At 38.6% G+C, this 17,500-nt stretch overlaps 3 protein-coding genes across 10 annotated transcripts in view; 1 reads left to right on the top strand and 2 right to left on the bottom strand.

Annotated features, from left to right (window-relative positions):
* The window catches only part of LOC125046743 (glycylpeptide N-tetradecanoyltransferase 2-like), a 14,469-nt gene extending 11,747 nt beyond the window's left edge, over positions 1–2,722 (bottom strand). Inside the window, exon 1 of the mRNA XM_047644666.1 lies at positions 2,604–2,722. Within this exon, the coding sequence (XP_047500622.1) occupies positions 2,604–2,665 (62 nt within the window). The 5' untranslated portion in view covers positions 2,666–2,722. The remainder of the gene's footprint in view (positions 1–2,603) is intronic.
* A 3,075-nt stretch (positions 2,723–5,797) lies between these two features.
* On the top strand, positions 5,798–12,934 carry LOC125046616 (protein arginine N-methyltransferase 1-like). Of its 8 annotated transcripts, none has more exons than XM_047644440.1 (4): positions 5,798–5,821; positions 10,735–10,878; positions 11,410–11,524; positions 11,701–12,934. In XM_047644440.1, the coding sequence occupies exons 2-4, from the start codon at positions 10,750–10,752 to the stop codon at positions 12,852–12,854; spliced, it is 1,398 nt and encodes a 465-aa protein (XP_047500396.1). In that variant the 5' UTR covers positions 5,798–5,821; positions 10,735–10,749; the 3' UTR covers positions 12,855–12,934. The 8 variants fall into 8 exon arrangements, with proteins under 8 accessions (XP_047500396.1, XP_047500400.1, XP_047500399.1 ...); XM_047644444.1 differs by lacking the exon at positions 5,798–5,821 and adding an exon at positions 5,945–6,003; XM_047644443.1 differs by lacking the exon at positions 5,798–5,821 and adding an exon at positions 6,231–6,347.
* Positions 12,935–15,921: 2,987 nt separating this feature from the next.
* LOC125046618 (actin-related protein 2/3 complex subunit 3-like) overlaps positions 15,922–17,500 on the bottom strand; it is a 7,894-nt gene continuing 6,315 nt past the window's right edge. Inside the window, exon 4 of the mRNA XM_047644446.1 lies at positions 15,922–17,500. This exon is cut by the window's right edge and continues 1,233 nt beyond it. The gene's annotated coding sequence lies outside the window, so the exon portion shown is untranslated.

Below are 17,500 nucleotides of genomic sequence, written 5' to 3'. Positions count from 1 at the left end.
AAGGAGCTCTGATACCAAACATGAATGTTTCTGAGGGCTGGGCCACCTGGAAGAGCTATGCTCAAGCAAGCCTATTGCCCAGCTTTTAATCCACTTGTAGGTCTGAGGTCTGTGGCCTGTGGCCAGAAAAAATTGAATATCATATTTTCAAGCTTAAATATTTTTGCTTTTATTCTTTTCACAGATTCCGCCCATGCTCTTTATGTTATTACTCCGCATTTTTTACTACTCCCATATCCGTATTTGTAAAGATTTACCTCAAGGTGGACTGAAGGTATTCTATCACAATTCACAGCAAATTCCAGGATTTAGATAGAACACAGCCAACATAACTTACAGAATAAAATTCCATTTTGCAAGCCAATGCGGCTAGTTGGTAACATTTGCCATCTCTATTCTTCACCTTAAAGTTGAGTTTTGTTTCTGAGTAAAACATTTACCATCTTCATGCCTCCCAATAAGTGTAAATTCTAATTCCCCTGACATCCTGTGATAAACACTTGCTTTTTAGCAAATATCACTTGAAGGCAGACCAATTTATTGATTTTGCATATGTGTAAAGGTTAGAAGAGAGGTTTATTTTTGGCGTATAACACCAGACTTTCAGAAACAATGTAGAATTCCTCAAATAGTTTGAAGAAGTCAGAAAGAATCTTACTAATGATTTTCTGTACAAAATTTTGTTTTTTGAGTTACAGCCTCACCCATCTTCAGGATACAAGAACCAGCCCTGAACTACCTTGAAGATTATCTCCTATTCAGATTATCACTGATTATCTCCTACAGACAAATTGAATGTCCAAGATTTTTTGCTCTGACAGATAGCTATTACTTGACATTTGCAGATCACTTTAATCCCATACCGTCGGAACATGCCTTCCGGCGTCATAACAAACCGCTTGATCTGTGGAGTGCTGTTGTATGTCGTGGTATGCCTCAAAGTCGGCTCATTGCCATTAATCTCCAGAGCATATAGTTTTTTCTTCTTTCATCAGTAAAGGGTTACACAAATGTACATCAGTTGATTCCAGTTATCGATGAAGGTCAAAAGAGCTGTTGTGAGATTTTATTCATATAAGAAATTACCCTTTTCATACATAAAAAGTGTCAACTTTCTTTTTCAGAATACATTCGTATAACTGATTGTGATGATTCTGGTATTGATGAATTCCTCCGACCTACTATTCAAATATAATGAAATTATGCCACAAACCCATTAGCAACAATCTTGACCCCAATTGCATGGGAGGGTATCAGAGGTCTTAGGGAAATTGTGGGGTAAAATATAAATAGAATATAGTACATATGTAATTATAGTAATAATACACTCCAATCTATAATGCAGGGGCCTCATCTTGGGGGGCTACTGCCTCCCAACCCCTGTCCTGGAAGGCAAAGAATCCACCATGTATGTATGAGAGAATCACCCTCCCAGCTGAGCACCCCCTCAGCTCAGTGGCATCTATCAATCAGGTTAGTACCTTAGAATTCCTAGGTTATATAATGATGTGTTTATGCTACATGTTGGTGGGGATTCTTTGTTTTCCTGGGTGGGGCCTGGTGGGCTGCAATCCCACCCTGGGCGGTTCACAAAAGGCACAGCCACCTGCATTCAGAAATATACAGAAGTATCATCTTTATTACATTATTATAATATTATTATTTTACCCACAAATTTCCTGGTATCTTCCATGCCCTCCCCTGATATTAGGGGAGGGCATGGAATGTGGGAGATTACAATGAATATACATGTACTAGAGGGTGAGAGGAATTCATCAATAAAATTGTCACAATCTGGTATGCAAAAGTATTGTGAAAAATGACCATATATTGACTCCATATGCATTCAATCTTAACTGTCAAACCCAAAAGGTGTGCCAAAAGAGATGTGCATATGTGTGGGATTGTACCAAATGCCAGCATGGCCTCGATATTTTACACCCAGGCAAAGGCCAACAAAATTTATGCAAGCATAATAAGGAAGATATTAGCTGACTGACTGACTGCTTACTTGACAGTAATTTGGCAGGAAAACCTACTTTATCTACCATTTCAGAATATACCAGTGGAAAATTGCTTATTTTCCCCAGAAATTGCAGCACGAAGGCTGCAGCATTGCTGGTCTTGTATATATGACCAATGTTTTGCATCTTTGCCTATGCTTCATGCAGTTTGATCTTTTCAATACTAATCCTTTATGTCTACTCTATTAGACAGCAATTACTATAGTTTCCCTCAATTCGTGCTGCCCTTCCGTGAACATCTAACAGAAGGATCGAAATGGGAACGAAATGACAGGTAAACATGCATAAACACAGCTCGATAGGCCTACAGAGAGTTAGGCCTACATATGCCTACACGATTCCTTCTTCATCCACCAAATTCCAAACAAATCACCAAGAGACCAGACATTCGCCTTTGCCCTGCACACACCGAATAGCAACTAAACTAAGCAATATAAGAGATTCTCCTTCCGAAAATAGGAAGAAATAATGCCCCCCCTAAAAATAATTCTAAAAAATCTTCGGACGCAAAGGGCCTCCTCACTCCTTCCCGCAGCCTTGAGCAAAACGGCGGCTCATTTATTTCCCCAAAGAACTCACGCCTTGCTGTGGGGTCCATGGTCGGCATTCACGCCCTCGGATCTGTCTGGTGCGGCCGCCATTACTGAAAATCCCAGGGCGAAGGAGAACAAGTGACGGTCACGGTGCGCCGCGCAGGGGCTGGGGGGGAGGGGGAGGGCCGGGATTTACACCGGGTCCTTCGGGCTTTGGTTGTGGGGAATCTTTAGAGAGCTTTAGGGGCTGGGGAGTCTTTAGGGATCTTTAGGGAGTGGGGAATCTTTAAGGATCTTTAGGGGCTGGGGAATCTTTAGGGATCTTTAGGGAGTGGGGAATCTTTAAGGATCTTTAGGGGCTGGGGAATCTTTAGGGATCTTTAAGGGTTGGGGGATCTTTAGGGGTTGAAGGATTTTTAGGGGTTGGGGATCTTTAAGGATCTTTAGGGATTGGGGAATCTTTAAGTGTTGGGGGATCTTAAGAAATCTTTAGGGGCTGGGGGATCTTTAGGTGTTGGGGGATCTTTAGGGATCTTTAGGGATTGGGGAATCTTTAGGGGTCTTTAGGGGTGGGAGATATTTAGGGATAGGGAATTTTGGGGGGCTGGGGAATCATTAGGGATCTTCAGGGGCTGGGGAATCTTTAGGGATATTTAGAGAATGAGGAATCTTTAAGGGTTGGGGGATCTTTAGGGATCTTCAGGGATTTTTAGGGGTTCGGGGATCTTTAGGGATTGGGGAATCTTTAAGTGTTGGAGGATCTTTAGGGATCTTTAGGGGCTGGGGAATCTTTGGGGATCTTTAGGGGTTGGGGGATCTTTAGGGGTTGGGGAATCTTTAGGGGTTGGGGGATCTTTAGGGATCTTTAGGGGTTGGGGGATCTTTGGGGATCTTTAGGGATCTTTAGGGGTTGGGGATCTTTAGGGATCTTTAGGGGTTGGGGATCTTTAGGGGCTGGGGTATCATTAGGGATCTTTAGGGGTTGGGGGGATCTTTAGGGGTCTTTAGGGGTTGGGGATCTTTAGGGATCTTTAGGGGTTGTGGGGGAAGGGTCTAGGGGTTGGGAGTTTCTTTGTGATGCTTGGGAAGGGGAAGTTTGTTAGTTTAAGGCTGGGGATTTATACAAATGGGGCGGGGGGAGGGGAGGAGGCAGGGGAGTTATACCAGAATTTTAGACTTGATTTACTTGGAAGTTTTGGGGCTAAAACTTTACGCGAAGATTTAGGGCTGAGGTTATATATGGGATATATATATATATATATATATATATATATATATATATATATATATATATATATATATTGGATTTGGGCATTACCAGGGTATTTTGAGGGCTGAGGGGTTTTAGGACTGGGTTGGTTATATCTCCAAGGCTGGGGAATCATACAGTACTGCTGAATAAGCGTTTTATATATTTCTATTCATTTTCTATCCCATTGGCAAGGATTTTTATGGTTTTGTGGCGGCTTTATGGAGGCATTAAAATCTGCATGATTATATTATTTTTGGTTTATTGGTATTTTTTTCTTATAATATTGAATGAATGTTTATCTATTTAGTTGTGTTTTAACGTGGGATTTCTTTCTATTTCTAACCCTGTCTCATTTATTTATATTTATTGTTGTTATTATTGCATTCATGAAATTGACTTTATATTGTAAGGATATGAATTTTAGGCAACTCTATCTTGTCTCGGGAATACAATTATTTTCATAAGTTGTTTAAGGTTTAGAACTGTGCAGTTCCCTATCCAGTAATGTCCAGTTCCACTCCAGTATGCATTTCTAAAAACCCATTATTGATTTTCCACACTTCTGAGTCATGCGTTGAATGTGAAAGCTCGCACTAATCAAAGTTTCGTTCGAAGCAAGTGGCTTAGGCGATATTCACATCACTGTGATGTGGCATGACTTGATCTTTTCAGTTTTATAATATTCTTATTTAACCCAAGTATCATGCTTACCTTTTCCGGCAATAATTTACGTTTTTATAACATCATCATTGAACATCACATTAGATTCGCTTTCATTTATTTAAAGACATTCATCTGTTTTCTTTATTTTTTTCGTATGAATCTCCACGGTTTTTTTAACATACCTTTTCCAGTCCAGTTAAGTTTGCAAAGTTAGGTGAATAGCTTCCCTTTTTGCACTCCTATTATCAGTGAAGAAATTCATTCTGATTTTTTTTCCGATGTTTTCCATGATTTCAATATAATGTAATATTAACAGCATTGTCTTTTTACAGGGTAAGGTACAATATATATATATTTTTTTTACAGAATGAAAAGTCTGTTAGTTCATGTTTTTGTTCATAACAACTAATTTAAACTAAGGAAATTCTCTTGGTCCCATTTCCTGCCGTAGAAAGGTCGAAGTCCGTTCCTAGACCGGTATTTCTGTGAAGGCCGACTCCTCCAATGGACTACCCCCTACAGCCTTCCTTATGCTTTACCCTGCCACTGTCTCACATAGAATATCCAAATTCAGTCTTAAATCAAGGTCTCGGGAGAATGTCAAAGTTAGTTACTTATGAGAGGATATCTCTATTGCAAAATATGCCATTCCTTTCCGTTAACTTAATTCTCATTCATTCTGCCAGTATATCTGGAAGACATCACCAAGATCATGGCTAAGTTATGTGTATTGGCCGAGGATGAGCTCTTTCTACTTGGAGTTTATCATTCCTTTGAAAAACTGAGAACAATCGTCAGAGACTCCAACAAAATAGTCCCTTCGTGCTTAGGCCCAGAAAATAACCATTAAATTACAACAGTCAGTCAGCACTTCTTTCAAAGATCATTAGAGATTAAAGTAGATTTGTTGATTTTCATTGAAAGTTATATCCCGTGTATTCAGCTTTCTGCACCTCTTCGACTGTTAATCCGCAATATCATCATAGCTGTACCAAGATCCATGTGCATTTAGATTTAATGTCTAACGTTGCTATTTGGGCTGTGTCATGTTCATTTACGCCCTTTCCTTTTTAAAAGAAAATATCCATAACTCACAAGCTACACATTTCTGCAAATTCAATTAATAAATCACTAAATTTACTCCTTTTGACAGTGCCAAACCTTCCCACGCCTAGCATTCTAGCCAAATTATTTTCATCATCACATGGCCCCATCTCTCCTTCATTTCCTTCGAAAACAGACGTATTAACCTGAATTATTTTGTGGCTTAAAGACTCTGCTACTGTGGAAGCCGCTTTATTTAATTATTAAAAAGGAATTCTGTTTCACTGTCCTTCGAGTATGCTGTGGTAAGTAGTAAGAGTAGAAAGTTCAATCAGTTTTTTCTTTGCAAATGTTAGTCCCCCCCGCCCCCCCGTGATGTAAATGCCTTTAGCAGAACTGTCAGCTTGTGTTCCTCAGGCAACGTTGGAACAGCCAAAGGGGCACCATTGGAAGGGCCAACGGAGCACCTCTGGAAGGGGGCGCCATTGTAAGGGCCGAAGAAAGACATTAAAAGAGCCAAGGAGCACCTTTGCGAGGGCCTAAGAGGCAACGCCGAAAAGGCTGAGGAGCACCATTGTAACTGGCCAAGGCCAAAAATACAGAATTTGGAAAAACGGAGAGAGCACCACTGGAATGGTCTAAAAAAAAAAAAAAAAAGCAGTTTCTTGTACAGACCGTAATTGCTTAGTTAGATAATATGGAACAGTTACTTTTTCACTTCATAGTACGTCGCTCTGGTGATATTTCTCATTTGTATATTCTTTTTGGAATAGAAAACTCTGTTGGAATGTGGAAAAAAGGGAAATTACCATCCACTAGGATGTGTGTAAGGTAATGTGTAAAATCATGTGTAACAAGACATTAAAATTAATACATTTCCCCAGCGACAGGCGTTTTCAACTTCCTTAAATACTGGTAAACTGTTGAATTTTTTTTAGTTCTCAGCTTCTTCAATGGCATTAGATGAAATACACATTTAATCAACAACAGTTTCATTACTTAATTTCAGGGTGCCCTTAGTCCCTCATGTTTAAACAATTAGTCTCTTTGCTGAGTCCTTTTATATTACCACAACTTGTGAAATTGGTGTCCTTTTGTGTTAATGTCTTCTAGTTCTTTTTTCTATGAGGTTGGAGATCATATCCTTTTATGGCACGAAATATCAGAAAAGTCTTCTCCTCCTCTAATGATACAGGGATGACAGAGGTTCACTCCCTGGTCTGGGCATCTCCACTGCTCCACACCATACCATGAGCAATCTGTGGAATGTTCTAGCATTAATGTCTTATAGGTGAATTGCTAATAGTGAAGGAAAGATAGAAATGGATATGGATAGATATGTAATTGTCTGGTTGATTAGTAATTACTATTATCAAAAAAATGATTCCTTCATTATTTACAAATGCAACATTATCCATAAATTGTTTATTTGTTAAAATTTTCACGTTTCACGTTACAGTTACAAATAGACCTAACCTGCACACTTAATTCTCTTGTTGCATTGGCATTCACAGGTTCCCTTGTGTTATCTATATTAGGCTCAGTGACTTCATCTGCACTCTCGTTCTTTTCTCTCATAGATTCATTCTCTTCTACCATGCTATGAGGCTCTAGATGGACGAACTGGGAATTACTGGTAATCCCTGTTTGGTGTTTGTGGAGTGTGTTGTTCATCATTATTGACAAGAATACCGGCATCACCTTTAGAATGAAGAGGGATAATAAGGTCATCAGAACCAACAGACACACGACTTGCAACCCGATTGTTATCGAGATCGTCTAGCGATCCTTCTGCCTCCTCATCAGCTGCAGGTTGAGGTGGACTTCCTAAAGACTTCCTGCTTGGAAGGGTTCTGAAAGGTTGCCTGCCTTCAGGCATCAGGTCGGGGGAGACTATAGCCTCCGATATAATTTTGAGGTTTTCAAGGTGTACCTCGATCTTCTTCTATGTACCTACTTCCTCATGTTTGTAGACGAGGTTTTTAATTTTGGCGAACACTCTGTATGGTCCTCTCCATTTAGGTGTAAACTTGTTATCACCTTTCTTCTTTAGTCATTTGCAGTACACTCGTTGGTTTACGCATAACTCTGTCACCTTTACTCCTTTCTTTCTATGGTGTTCGCGTTGACTAGCTTCTCTATCTAAATTCTCCTTTAAAGTTTCATATATTTTATATGTTGGAGCAGCTCTCTCATCAACATTATACTCTGTGTTTAACGCGGCATTATGAATTATGGGATCTGTTCCATAGACTGCATAATAGGGCGCATCATCTACAGAACTATGACAAGCGCTGTTAAGAGCCAGCTGTACTGTCTTCAAATGGCGGTCCCAATCTGTTGGCAACAGTTCATCAATAATACTGCGAAGAATTGAGATTAACTATTTGGATGGTAGATAGTAACCATTCTGTAGGAGAATCCCCCAATTTCTGCTGATCTCTTCAGGACTTTATTCATGAATTCTGACCCCTGATCGCTAATAATTATTTCTGGTGGACCCCATTGACATATTACATTGTCCCATATGGCTCTACCAACTTCGAAAGCTTCTTTGTTCAGCAATACAGCAACAACAGAGTAGCGAGAAAGATAATCTACACACGTCAAGACATACTTGTTGCCCCATTCAGTGAGTGGTAACGGTCCAACAAGGTCAACAGCCACTGATTGAACTTTTCGGTTAGGCACGGGATACCGTCCAAGAGGACATTAGGGATGTACTTTTCCCTTGAATCTTAGGCAAACTAAGCAGGACGCAGCATATAGTTTTACATCAAGTTCCATATCCATCCATGTAATTGCCTTTTGGTGCGGAACAACGTTCTCTGCACAACTCCGTGACCAGACCATTTGCTGCTATGAGTAAGATAAAGCACCTTGTGACAAATGTCTTTGGAATGACCAACACTTCTTCCAACCCTCGTAAGGACGAGTCTCTTGTACAGAATATTGTTATCTAAGAAGTAACTACCAATGTCTTTCTTCATTTTGGGATTCATTTTGTCTAATTCATTAGGTTCGCAGCTTTGGAGGTATTTTACAACTGGACCAGTGTGTCATGGGTCTAACCTCCTCCTGGTTCCTCACCGTCAACCTCGTTCCAGCCTTATTATAAAGAATATATGTATGTCAATAACAAAATACATTAGTATCAACATTAACAAAATATGTAACGACGATATGATTGTGAATTACATACTAAATATATACTTCAGTGTAGTACAAGGATTAACATAATTCCTTACTGCCATGCCCATGACGTCAAAGGTGCCCTATGAAGTGTCTTTTTGTTTGGTAGGACTATGTAATACTTGTTTTTGAATCCCCTTGACAACACACACACACACACACACACACACACACACACACACACACACACACACACACACACACACACACACACACACACACACACACACACACACACACACACACACAAATATATATGTATCTCCTTATCTGTCGTATCTACCCACTTACAGAATATGCGTTACGTCCTTAATTTAAGAGAGATCTATAAGACGTGGGGTGACCCTTAGCCCAGCTCTTCTAGCCCGGACCTCCCGCCCCTAAGATATGCATAGCAACTTAACCTGTGACAGTCGGTTAATGGCATACGTCTGCCTCCTCGTGCTTTCATCTTTCTGTTGCTTGACTCTATGACGGTTACCTGAGGTCGTGGTCAGCAGTGGACTGGTCTTTGGAGTTGATATAGCGTTTGCACGCGCGGGTAACGAGAGTGCAATCGTGTGTGTGTGTTTGTGTGATGTGCGCGTGTGTGGTCACCAAAGATTCAGTGTATGTGCCTTTATAGACATTATACATATCTGTAATTTTTGTAGGGGGTTGCACTCCTCTTTTAATTAATTGACCTTCATCCATTCATTACATCTGTGCCGTAGTATGCAGATGTACTGGAATTTGTTATCGATAGAAATATACGATAACAACCGTTACTATATATATTGTGTACTTTATGTATTTAGTATTCTTATTTTAAAGCTAGTCGGAAAATAACAAAATAGATAGAAATACGTATTTTTAATTTGAGCGAAGTATCTCTGAATTATTTTCTCGTCAATGAACGCGGAACATTTGTAAACATAGCTCAAAACGTGGATGCAAGGTAAAATTGACGATTTATTTTCTTGTTGTTTGGTATTGTAGGATTCAGTCATTTCTTTTCAACAGTTATTTTCTCATGAAATTGTCATAATGTTTATAATACACATTATGCATTTATAGTAGTTTTAGTCTGCTATAATCAGGTTCAATAACAATTTTAGTCCAGAAACTGGAGAGGAAACGAAGTATATCAGATAAATTTCGAGGTAATAGTGAAGAAGTACGCTGGTAAATACAATGGTTTGCACAACTAATACTCATTAACAGATCGGCAGAATCATAGGATATAGGATATAGTTTCATCGTCCACAAGAAAAACAGCAAAAGAACCGGGAGACATTGCCGTTCCCATCTGTTAAAAACAAGTTATTTAATACTACTACATAATATTGATATTATCATTGTCGACCAGTCGCCATAACCTTCATGCACTCATATTGACAAAGGACAATAAACATATACAATAAACATCTTTAATCTGTAAAGATACCTGGCATTAGTTCTTTATTTGATAAGTGTATGAAAAAACTAGCTCTAATTATATATATAAAATACATTTGGAATACTTTTGTATAACTTATCATGATGATATTAGTCTTACGTATCTTATCTGTTTACCCTTTCCCTTAATTTTTTTAAAGCTGCACTTCTGTTATTTTATTGTCTTTGATGTTATTAATATTTTAATAACAATTTAATAATCATAATATCAATAAGAATGATTACAATGTCAATATAAATAGTAATGGAAAGAAAAACACATTTTCCCGCTAATTCAAGGAATGGGGAAATCAGGATTGGTCACTAGGGTATACTGATAGACTCCTTGTTGCTGAGCAAGGTGCCATCTGTATGTAACAAAACTCACTAAAATCTAAAGGGGACAGTATATAAACCCGCAGACATTGGGTTAATCTTCCTGGTAATTTTTTGGAAAATCAAAAACTCCCAAATATACATAAGGGGAGATTTGCTGGTCTTGTTATTGTCTAACACTTAGAGACCACAATATTGTTTTGTGCAGTCCCACTCTAAACAGTTACCAAGCTAATTTTTTTCTCATAAATGTCATAACATTTACACTTGACAGGGAACTGGTCCAGCCATGCAGGACGGTGACATAGCAGATACAAGTAAAGCCTCAGACCTCAGTGAAGCAAGTATGGGGACAGTTGACCCCCTACCTCTTACTGAAGACTCCCAAGAATATTTTAAGAGTTATGAAGATGTGGAGGTAAGAGTTTAGTGTTTTTAGAGGATGGAGTGAGATCATTTATGAATACTCTTAAATGTTTTGGTGTCATTGTATTTATCAGTATCATGAAAAAAGAAAGTTTATGGGATGGCATGTGTACATGCCATGTCCATTATGTTAGTTTATTGTTTTTATTTAGATGCAGAGAGATCCACAAGTACTTATCACCAAGGAGTCATTTAGTAGGCCTACCTGATCTCACTTGTTTATCCTATACCTTTAATATTCTAAGGAATATTATTTATTGATAACAATAATGGTATTATAAATAAAGATAAGAAATTCAAGGAATGGGGTAAACAGGTGGGGGCATGTATGCCAGGTAACTGACTCCTAGGTGATAAGCACATGAAGAACCATCTATTTGTAAACGAAATTAGATAAACCACAAGGGACATTTCATTTCACTGAAAAGGAACACATAGCAAAAGTATAATTTAAATTATGTTGTAACTGTATGGTCAGCAGTTTTGAGTAATGCATTGCATAATTTTTTTTTATTTTCTTCAGATTCATAGACTTATGGTTAGCGACAAACCACGGACAACAGCCTATTTTGATGCAATCACCAGAAACAAACATTTATTCAAAGATAAGATTGCTATGGATGTTGGAGCAGGGACAGGCAAGTATTATTTTCTTTTGAAATATATCTGAATGCTGTAGTTATGTAAAAACTAGTAAATGTAGGGTAAGAATTAGTCAAGGAGTAAAAAGAGTAGATTGAAACAAAAGTAGACATGAGACAAGCACGTTATTTAAAACTGTTTAGGGAATAACTAATATACTTTTTCATTTCAGGGATTTTGTCTTTGTTTATGGCATCTGCTGGAGCAAAAAAAGTGTATGCTGTAGAAGCCAGTGGCATGGCAGAAGTTATTCAAAAAGTTGCAGAGGATAATGGCTTTGGTGATGTTATTCAAGTGTTCCATTCAAGAGTGGAAGACATATCTCTTCCAGAAGATGAGAAAGTTGATATAATTGTGTCTGAATGGATGGGATTTTACTTGTTACATGAATCCATGCTTAATTCAGTCATAAAGGCCCGAGATATGTTCCTTTCAGATGAAGGCACAGTATTTCCTTCAGAAGCAAGAATATTTGCATGCCCCTGTTCATTACAATCTCTTTATAAAGAACAGATCAATTATTGGGATAATGTCTATGGATTCAACATGTCTGCTGTCAAACAGTTTGCTCTCAGATCCAAAATGATAAAACCTGAAGTCTGCCTTATTCCTGAATCTGACCTGTTGTCTGAACCAACATGTATTAAGAAATTCAACCTGAGATGGGTAACAGAAGAAGAGGTAAAGCTTTTTTCTGAAACTACCTTTGTTGGCATCACAAAATCTGGCTCTTACCAGGGTCTCTGTCTGTGGTTTGAATGTGACTTTGAAGGATACTGGTACAGTGAGGAAGGGGAAGAACAGGGCACACTAATCACACTCTCAACTTCACCCATGAGCCCCCCAACACACTGGAAACAAACTGTTGTTGTCCTGGGATATGGCTCAGCAAAAGCATGCCAAGAAATTGAGTTAAGCTGTCAGGATGGTGCACTTGAAGCCAGTGAAGATGATGTTGAAAAAAATGCTACTGAAAAACTGGAAAATCATGAGCCACAACAAAGTGATTTAGTAGAAACCAAGAATTACAGCAAAGATGATAGTAAAGAAGATAAAAGAGAAGTACAAGACACTGTAGTCTCAACCACACAGCTAGAGTTTGAGAATTTGGTAGAGAAAGATGAAGTGGTGGGTTGGAAGATAGTGTTTGCCCAAAGTGATGATAATGTCCGGCACTACACAATGACAGTGGAGATGCTTGACCCTGAAATAGAAGAACACCCTGTCCCCTGTTTGTGCCCCATGCCCAGATGTGTTATAATTGCAAAGATGATTGAAAATGATGAAATGGGTGAGGAGGATAATAATGTTATAGACTGCACGTAACCCAGGTTGAGCTGTGTGTTGGTATTTATACATGATTGTGCAATGTATATCAAAAGTCATCATTAAACCTATGAATGTTATTCAGCCTATTTTTGTGAACATTTTGTTATACAGCATAAAATGCTTGATAAAAAAACACCCTCCAGAAATCACAATTTTGGCAATAAAATAAAAGAAAGACAACTACTTTACATTATTGAATACATAAAATGTCTACTCATCAATCTGATAAAGTATTACAAATATTTCCCTTATTTTTAGGCATAGCTCAGTATAAATGGACAAGAAACTCAAGGAATGGGGTAGCCAGATCAAGCTATTTTTTTCATTTTTTAGTAACTTAATAGAGCATGTGTAACAGTAAAGAAGTAAGGTACCAGCCAGCCATTTCAACTCTTGCCCTTCATTTGGAGGGCAGAGGTGACCTATGTCTCTTATGTAATACCATACAAAAAGAAAGGAGACAATGAATGGAGGAAAAAAAGAAAAGGAAAAAAAAAATATATATATATATACATATAATATATAATATATGTATATAATCAAAATGATAGAAATTTGGGAGGCTACTTATACCAAGAAAGGAAGGAGAATAGACCAGATCATAATAACAAATATCAAGATATAAAAAATGAAATCAGCTTTTTCCCCAGTGGCATTGGGTTAAAACAAAGTATATAATTTTCATTGTATTATACATTTCAAAAATATTTAAATCATATCAACAGAGAACCCAAAGTTGACTGAATAAAATTTCTTATTAATGTGTTTTTCTTAGTAACAAGATGATTAACTTCCTTTTATTTTAATTATTTATTTATTTTTGCTAATTCTGGGTGGTTTTATCTAAACAAAATAAAACAGTAACAACTATACCAGCACTCTTCCTACATAAATGATGTACTGACAGGGTTCCAATGATTTGATTAGTGTGAAACTGCAAGGTGTTTTATGCACTAGCATAAGAAGCTGAGAAAGAAAGACAAATTTGCAAACCATGTTGAACATAATACAGTATTACATTAGGAAAAATGTGTCATGGACACCAATAACATGAACTACCTGAATATTGTCTTTACAAGTTAGAGGCAGAACAATGCTGAGTACCAGATGACTACAAAAATACCAGAATAAGGAAATGATATCTATACTCAGTTTATTTTGGTCTATTTAATGCTGCCAGTGGCTTTGGTCAAAATCACATATCTTTTGATTGTAATCTCCATATATATTTCAGTGGTGTGATGTTAGTACAATACTAAAGGCCATGAAAAGCTCCACAAACTGAACCTTTTAATTTAACTTTCTCATCAGGAAATTGCTTAGTTGCACACCTGCATTGCTAATTCTTCAATTGAAGCAAAAATTCCATAACTTAGCAAATATTCATGCTTGACTTCTACAGTTTCTTAGCCCATTTACAAATCAACTTTCTCAGATAGACTTTAAAGAGAACTGTTAAGAAGTAACATCTGTGTTGAATGGAGACAAATACACCTACTTTCAACCTATTTTTTTGTTAGAATCTTTTTCTGGAGACTCCATGAAGCCATATACCATTAGAGTTGTATATTATAGAATAGTAATTTTTTTTGTTTGCTTCACATAAAAAATATGTAAGTTGAGAGAAAGGTTTGTATTATTATCATTAACATTCTGGCTCCTGGTGACGTGATCATCATGTCATGAGAAAATATGGCTAAGGGCTTGGTGACAGGATTTTTTTTTATTTATTGATATTTTTTAGCTGCATCAACATCCAATGTAAGTAGTGATGTATTCAAACTACAGTGATAGGGTGATGTTTGGGGGTGAAGCCTCTGGGTAAGGAAGTCTTTTGGTTCATTAGGCAATGCTTGTGGATTCCCAGAATGGTTAATGGTTAAAACAAATAAATGTGCCAGACATCAAAGGTCATATAGCAGTATGATAAAGCACTGTGGCAAATAGGATAAAAATGAGTTAATGATCTGGATAAAATGTGACAGTATGGTAGTGCAAGGGATAAAGAGGCAAGAGTAAATAGAAAAGGTGGGGAAGGGGTTAAGGGTATAGGGTGATTAGATCAAATGGAGAGTGTCTGAGGAAGGAAGTGTGACACTGAATGGGGAAAACTGCAAAGGAGCCATTATGAAACAAACAGCAGGTAATATGGGTAGAAATGGTAGATGGAGAAGCAGAAGAATATAGAGAATGAGATAAGAGAACAGGGGAAGTTGGTGAAGTATCAGGAAGAATAGCAGGTGAGGAGGGATCCGGAGAAGGACATTGCTATGATATAATGGCGACATGTGAGCATCTAGGTGGGAGTGGTAAGAATAATTGGGAAGAAGGAGTGAATGGTAGTGCACATGGAGGAGAGGATGAGTTGTTTTGGATAAGAGTGGAGGAAGAGAGGTAGGCAGAAGATTGGGGGGGAATGTTTAGATTGCCTAGTGTGACAGGTAGAGTGAGAAAGAGGAGAGGTAAGCATTGGGGAAGTGGTAGAGATATCTAGAGTATCTGGATTTAGACTGGAAAAGGATTTTGACCTGGGGAGAGAGGGAGTAGACATAAGATTGTTTGGGGTAGAGGGAAGAGATACTCGGGGAGGTGCCGAGACATCTTGATAATATGGGAGAAGAGCAGAGTAACAGACAGTTTTGGAATAGGTAGAAAGAGAGAAACCTTGTCTACATGCTTCAAGTCTGGCCTCACCGAGAGTAAAGCCTAGTTTGCATCTGAGAACTGCTACCTCAGATTTGAATTTATAGGCAGGGCAGCTCCATTAAAATACAAAATGGGAGCCATCACAATTGGCACATGTGTTTGACTGAACAGAGCAATTTGAATGGTTATGACCTGGTTGGGTACATAGTGGGCAGCAGGCTGTGGAGCAACAGCATTTGGCTTGGTGGCCAAAATGCCAACATTTCTGACATTGATGGGGAAGAGGTTGATATGGTTGGATAGGGCAGGGCACTCCATCTATTTAAACTTCATGGGGGAGGTCATGTCTACTGAAGCTAATCTTGGGAATATTTGTGTGGGACTTGCACTGGCCTCTGGGAGAAATAATAATATATAATGATAATAATTTAGTTTTATTCTATATATTACAATGGTTATTCTTGGTGTGACAGGCTGTATCTAAATTACCCTGTGTGCGAGAAATGGCCAGATTTACCATCCACTGGCAGTGTGGGCTTTGAACAGGAAGATTGCTGGATGAGAACACTACCTCTGCACTTGCATCATAGTCAAGGAGATAGGCAAGAAGGTCGTTTTCACAGTCTGACCAGTCCTTGATGTAGACAAGACAATTAATTGGGGAGATGGAAACAGTTCCGGTCCAAGTATTAAACGAGTGAGGTTGGGCTGGAATAGGTTTGCCAGTGAGGTCAATCGGGGTAGGGAGTGCACAAACTTGGGATTTAGATGTAACTGTGACAAGGTGTGAACAATCAGAATGACTGCGAAAAGAAACGTTGCCAACTTGTTTTTGGAGACATTGTTGGAAGAGGGTATTGTCAGAGTAAGGGTTTGTAGGGGGAACCACAATGAATCAATCCCATTTGGCTGGATGAAAGAGAGTACTCAAAGGTTTGCAGAGGTGGAAGCAGTAGAAAGGTGAGGGTGGGAGGAAGATCGGGTGGTGTGGATTGAGGTAGCACTGTGAGGACGACGACAATATGGATGAAGACAAGTAATAAGGGGGGAGGGGGTAGACAGTGACAATGACTGTGCAGATGGAGTGGAGGTTGTTGGGAGCAAGGAAGGGGTGTATTCAGAAGGTTGAGTATTGAAACGATTGGACGATTCAAAATGGACAGAGCTGACAGCAACCATCGAGGAGGAGTATTTGTATCAGTGGTCGGAGCTGTGGTCAAAGGAGAGGCAGGGGTTGGGAAACCAGAGAAATCAAATTTGGATAGGCTACTCGACAAAGGACCGAGCCTTAATGCCCCTAATAAGGGTAAACAATCTTTATTATTGGCTATGGTGATGAATGAAATGCGGTAATGAAACATTTCCTATCAGGTGATAGGAATGGCTTGTCGTGATTGACCAAAGTTCTTGGAGGAAGATTAGACTCAGTGGACATTTAGTCAGGGACTCTTGTATTGTTTCCACTAGTAAGTGGAGGTAAAATATACCATCTGTCAGTCATCTCAAGGGAGGATGATTTATTTAGTGAAAATTTTCTGCTGCATCAACATCTATGGCCATAGTGATAGTGTGAGGCTTGAGGGCAAAGCCCCCAGGTAAGGAAATGCAATATGACAACAAATGTCACATGGCAGTGGTAAAGTAGAGAAGTGAAAAGGGTTAGGAATGAGTTAATGATAAGCGTTACAGGTTGAACAGTATTAGAGCATAGTATAGAAGTGAAGAGGACTGAGAGGGGAGCTGATGGAATAGAGTATAAGGTAAAGTTTGTTAGAATGGGAAGGAGATAAGAGAGTAAGGAGCATTATGAGAGAGTATTGTAGCGAAAACAGCACTTCTTCCATGCTTAGGATCCTATTCCTGTCTGCCATGACAGGCGGTGCAGGGTGTACTACAGAATACTGAATAATATGAAAATATAAAAATGACACAAGTCATATGGTCAGTCACAAATGTAGACTTTAGAAAACTGCAAAAAACAAATAATATTCACGTTA

Source organism: Penaeus chinensis, chromosome 39 (genome assembly GCF_019202785.1).
Source record: "Penaeus chinensis breed Huanghai No. 1 chromosome 39, ASM1920278v2, whole genome shotgun sequence".
Classification (NCBI taxonomy): Eukaryota; Metazoa; Arthropoda; class Malacostraca; order Decapoda; family Penaeidae; genus Penaeus; species Penaeus chinensis.
The sequence above is the reverse complement of the archived record's forward strand: the minus strand, read 5'-3'. Positions and strand labels throughout refer to the sequence as shown.

Excerpts from the sequence above, each read along its gene's own strand:
- LOC125046616 (XM_047644440.1), top strand. The coding sequence starts at position 10,750 with ATGCAGGACGGTGACATAGCAGATACAAGTAAAGCCTCAGACCTCAGT. Across the intron at positions 10,879-11,409 it reads AGAGTTATGAAGATGTGGAG|ATTCATAGACTTATGGTTAG; the intron begins GTAAGAGTTTAG and ends TATTTTCTTCAG. Across the intron at positions 11,525-11,700 it reads GGATGTTGGAGCAGGGACAG|GGATTTTGTCTTTGTTTATG; the intron begins GCAAGTATTATT and ends TTTTCATTTCAG.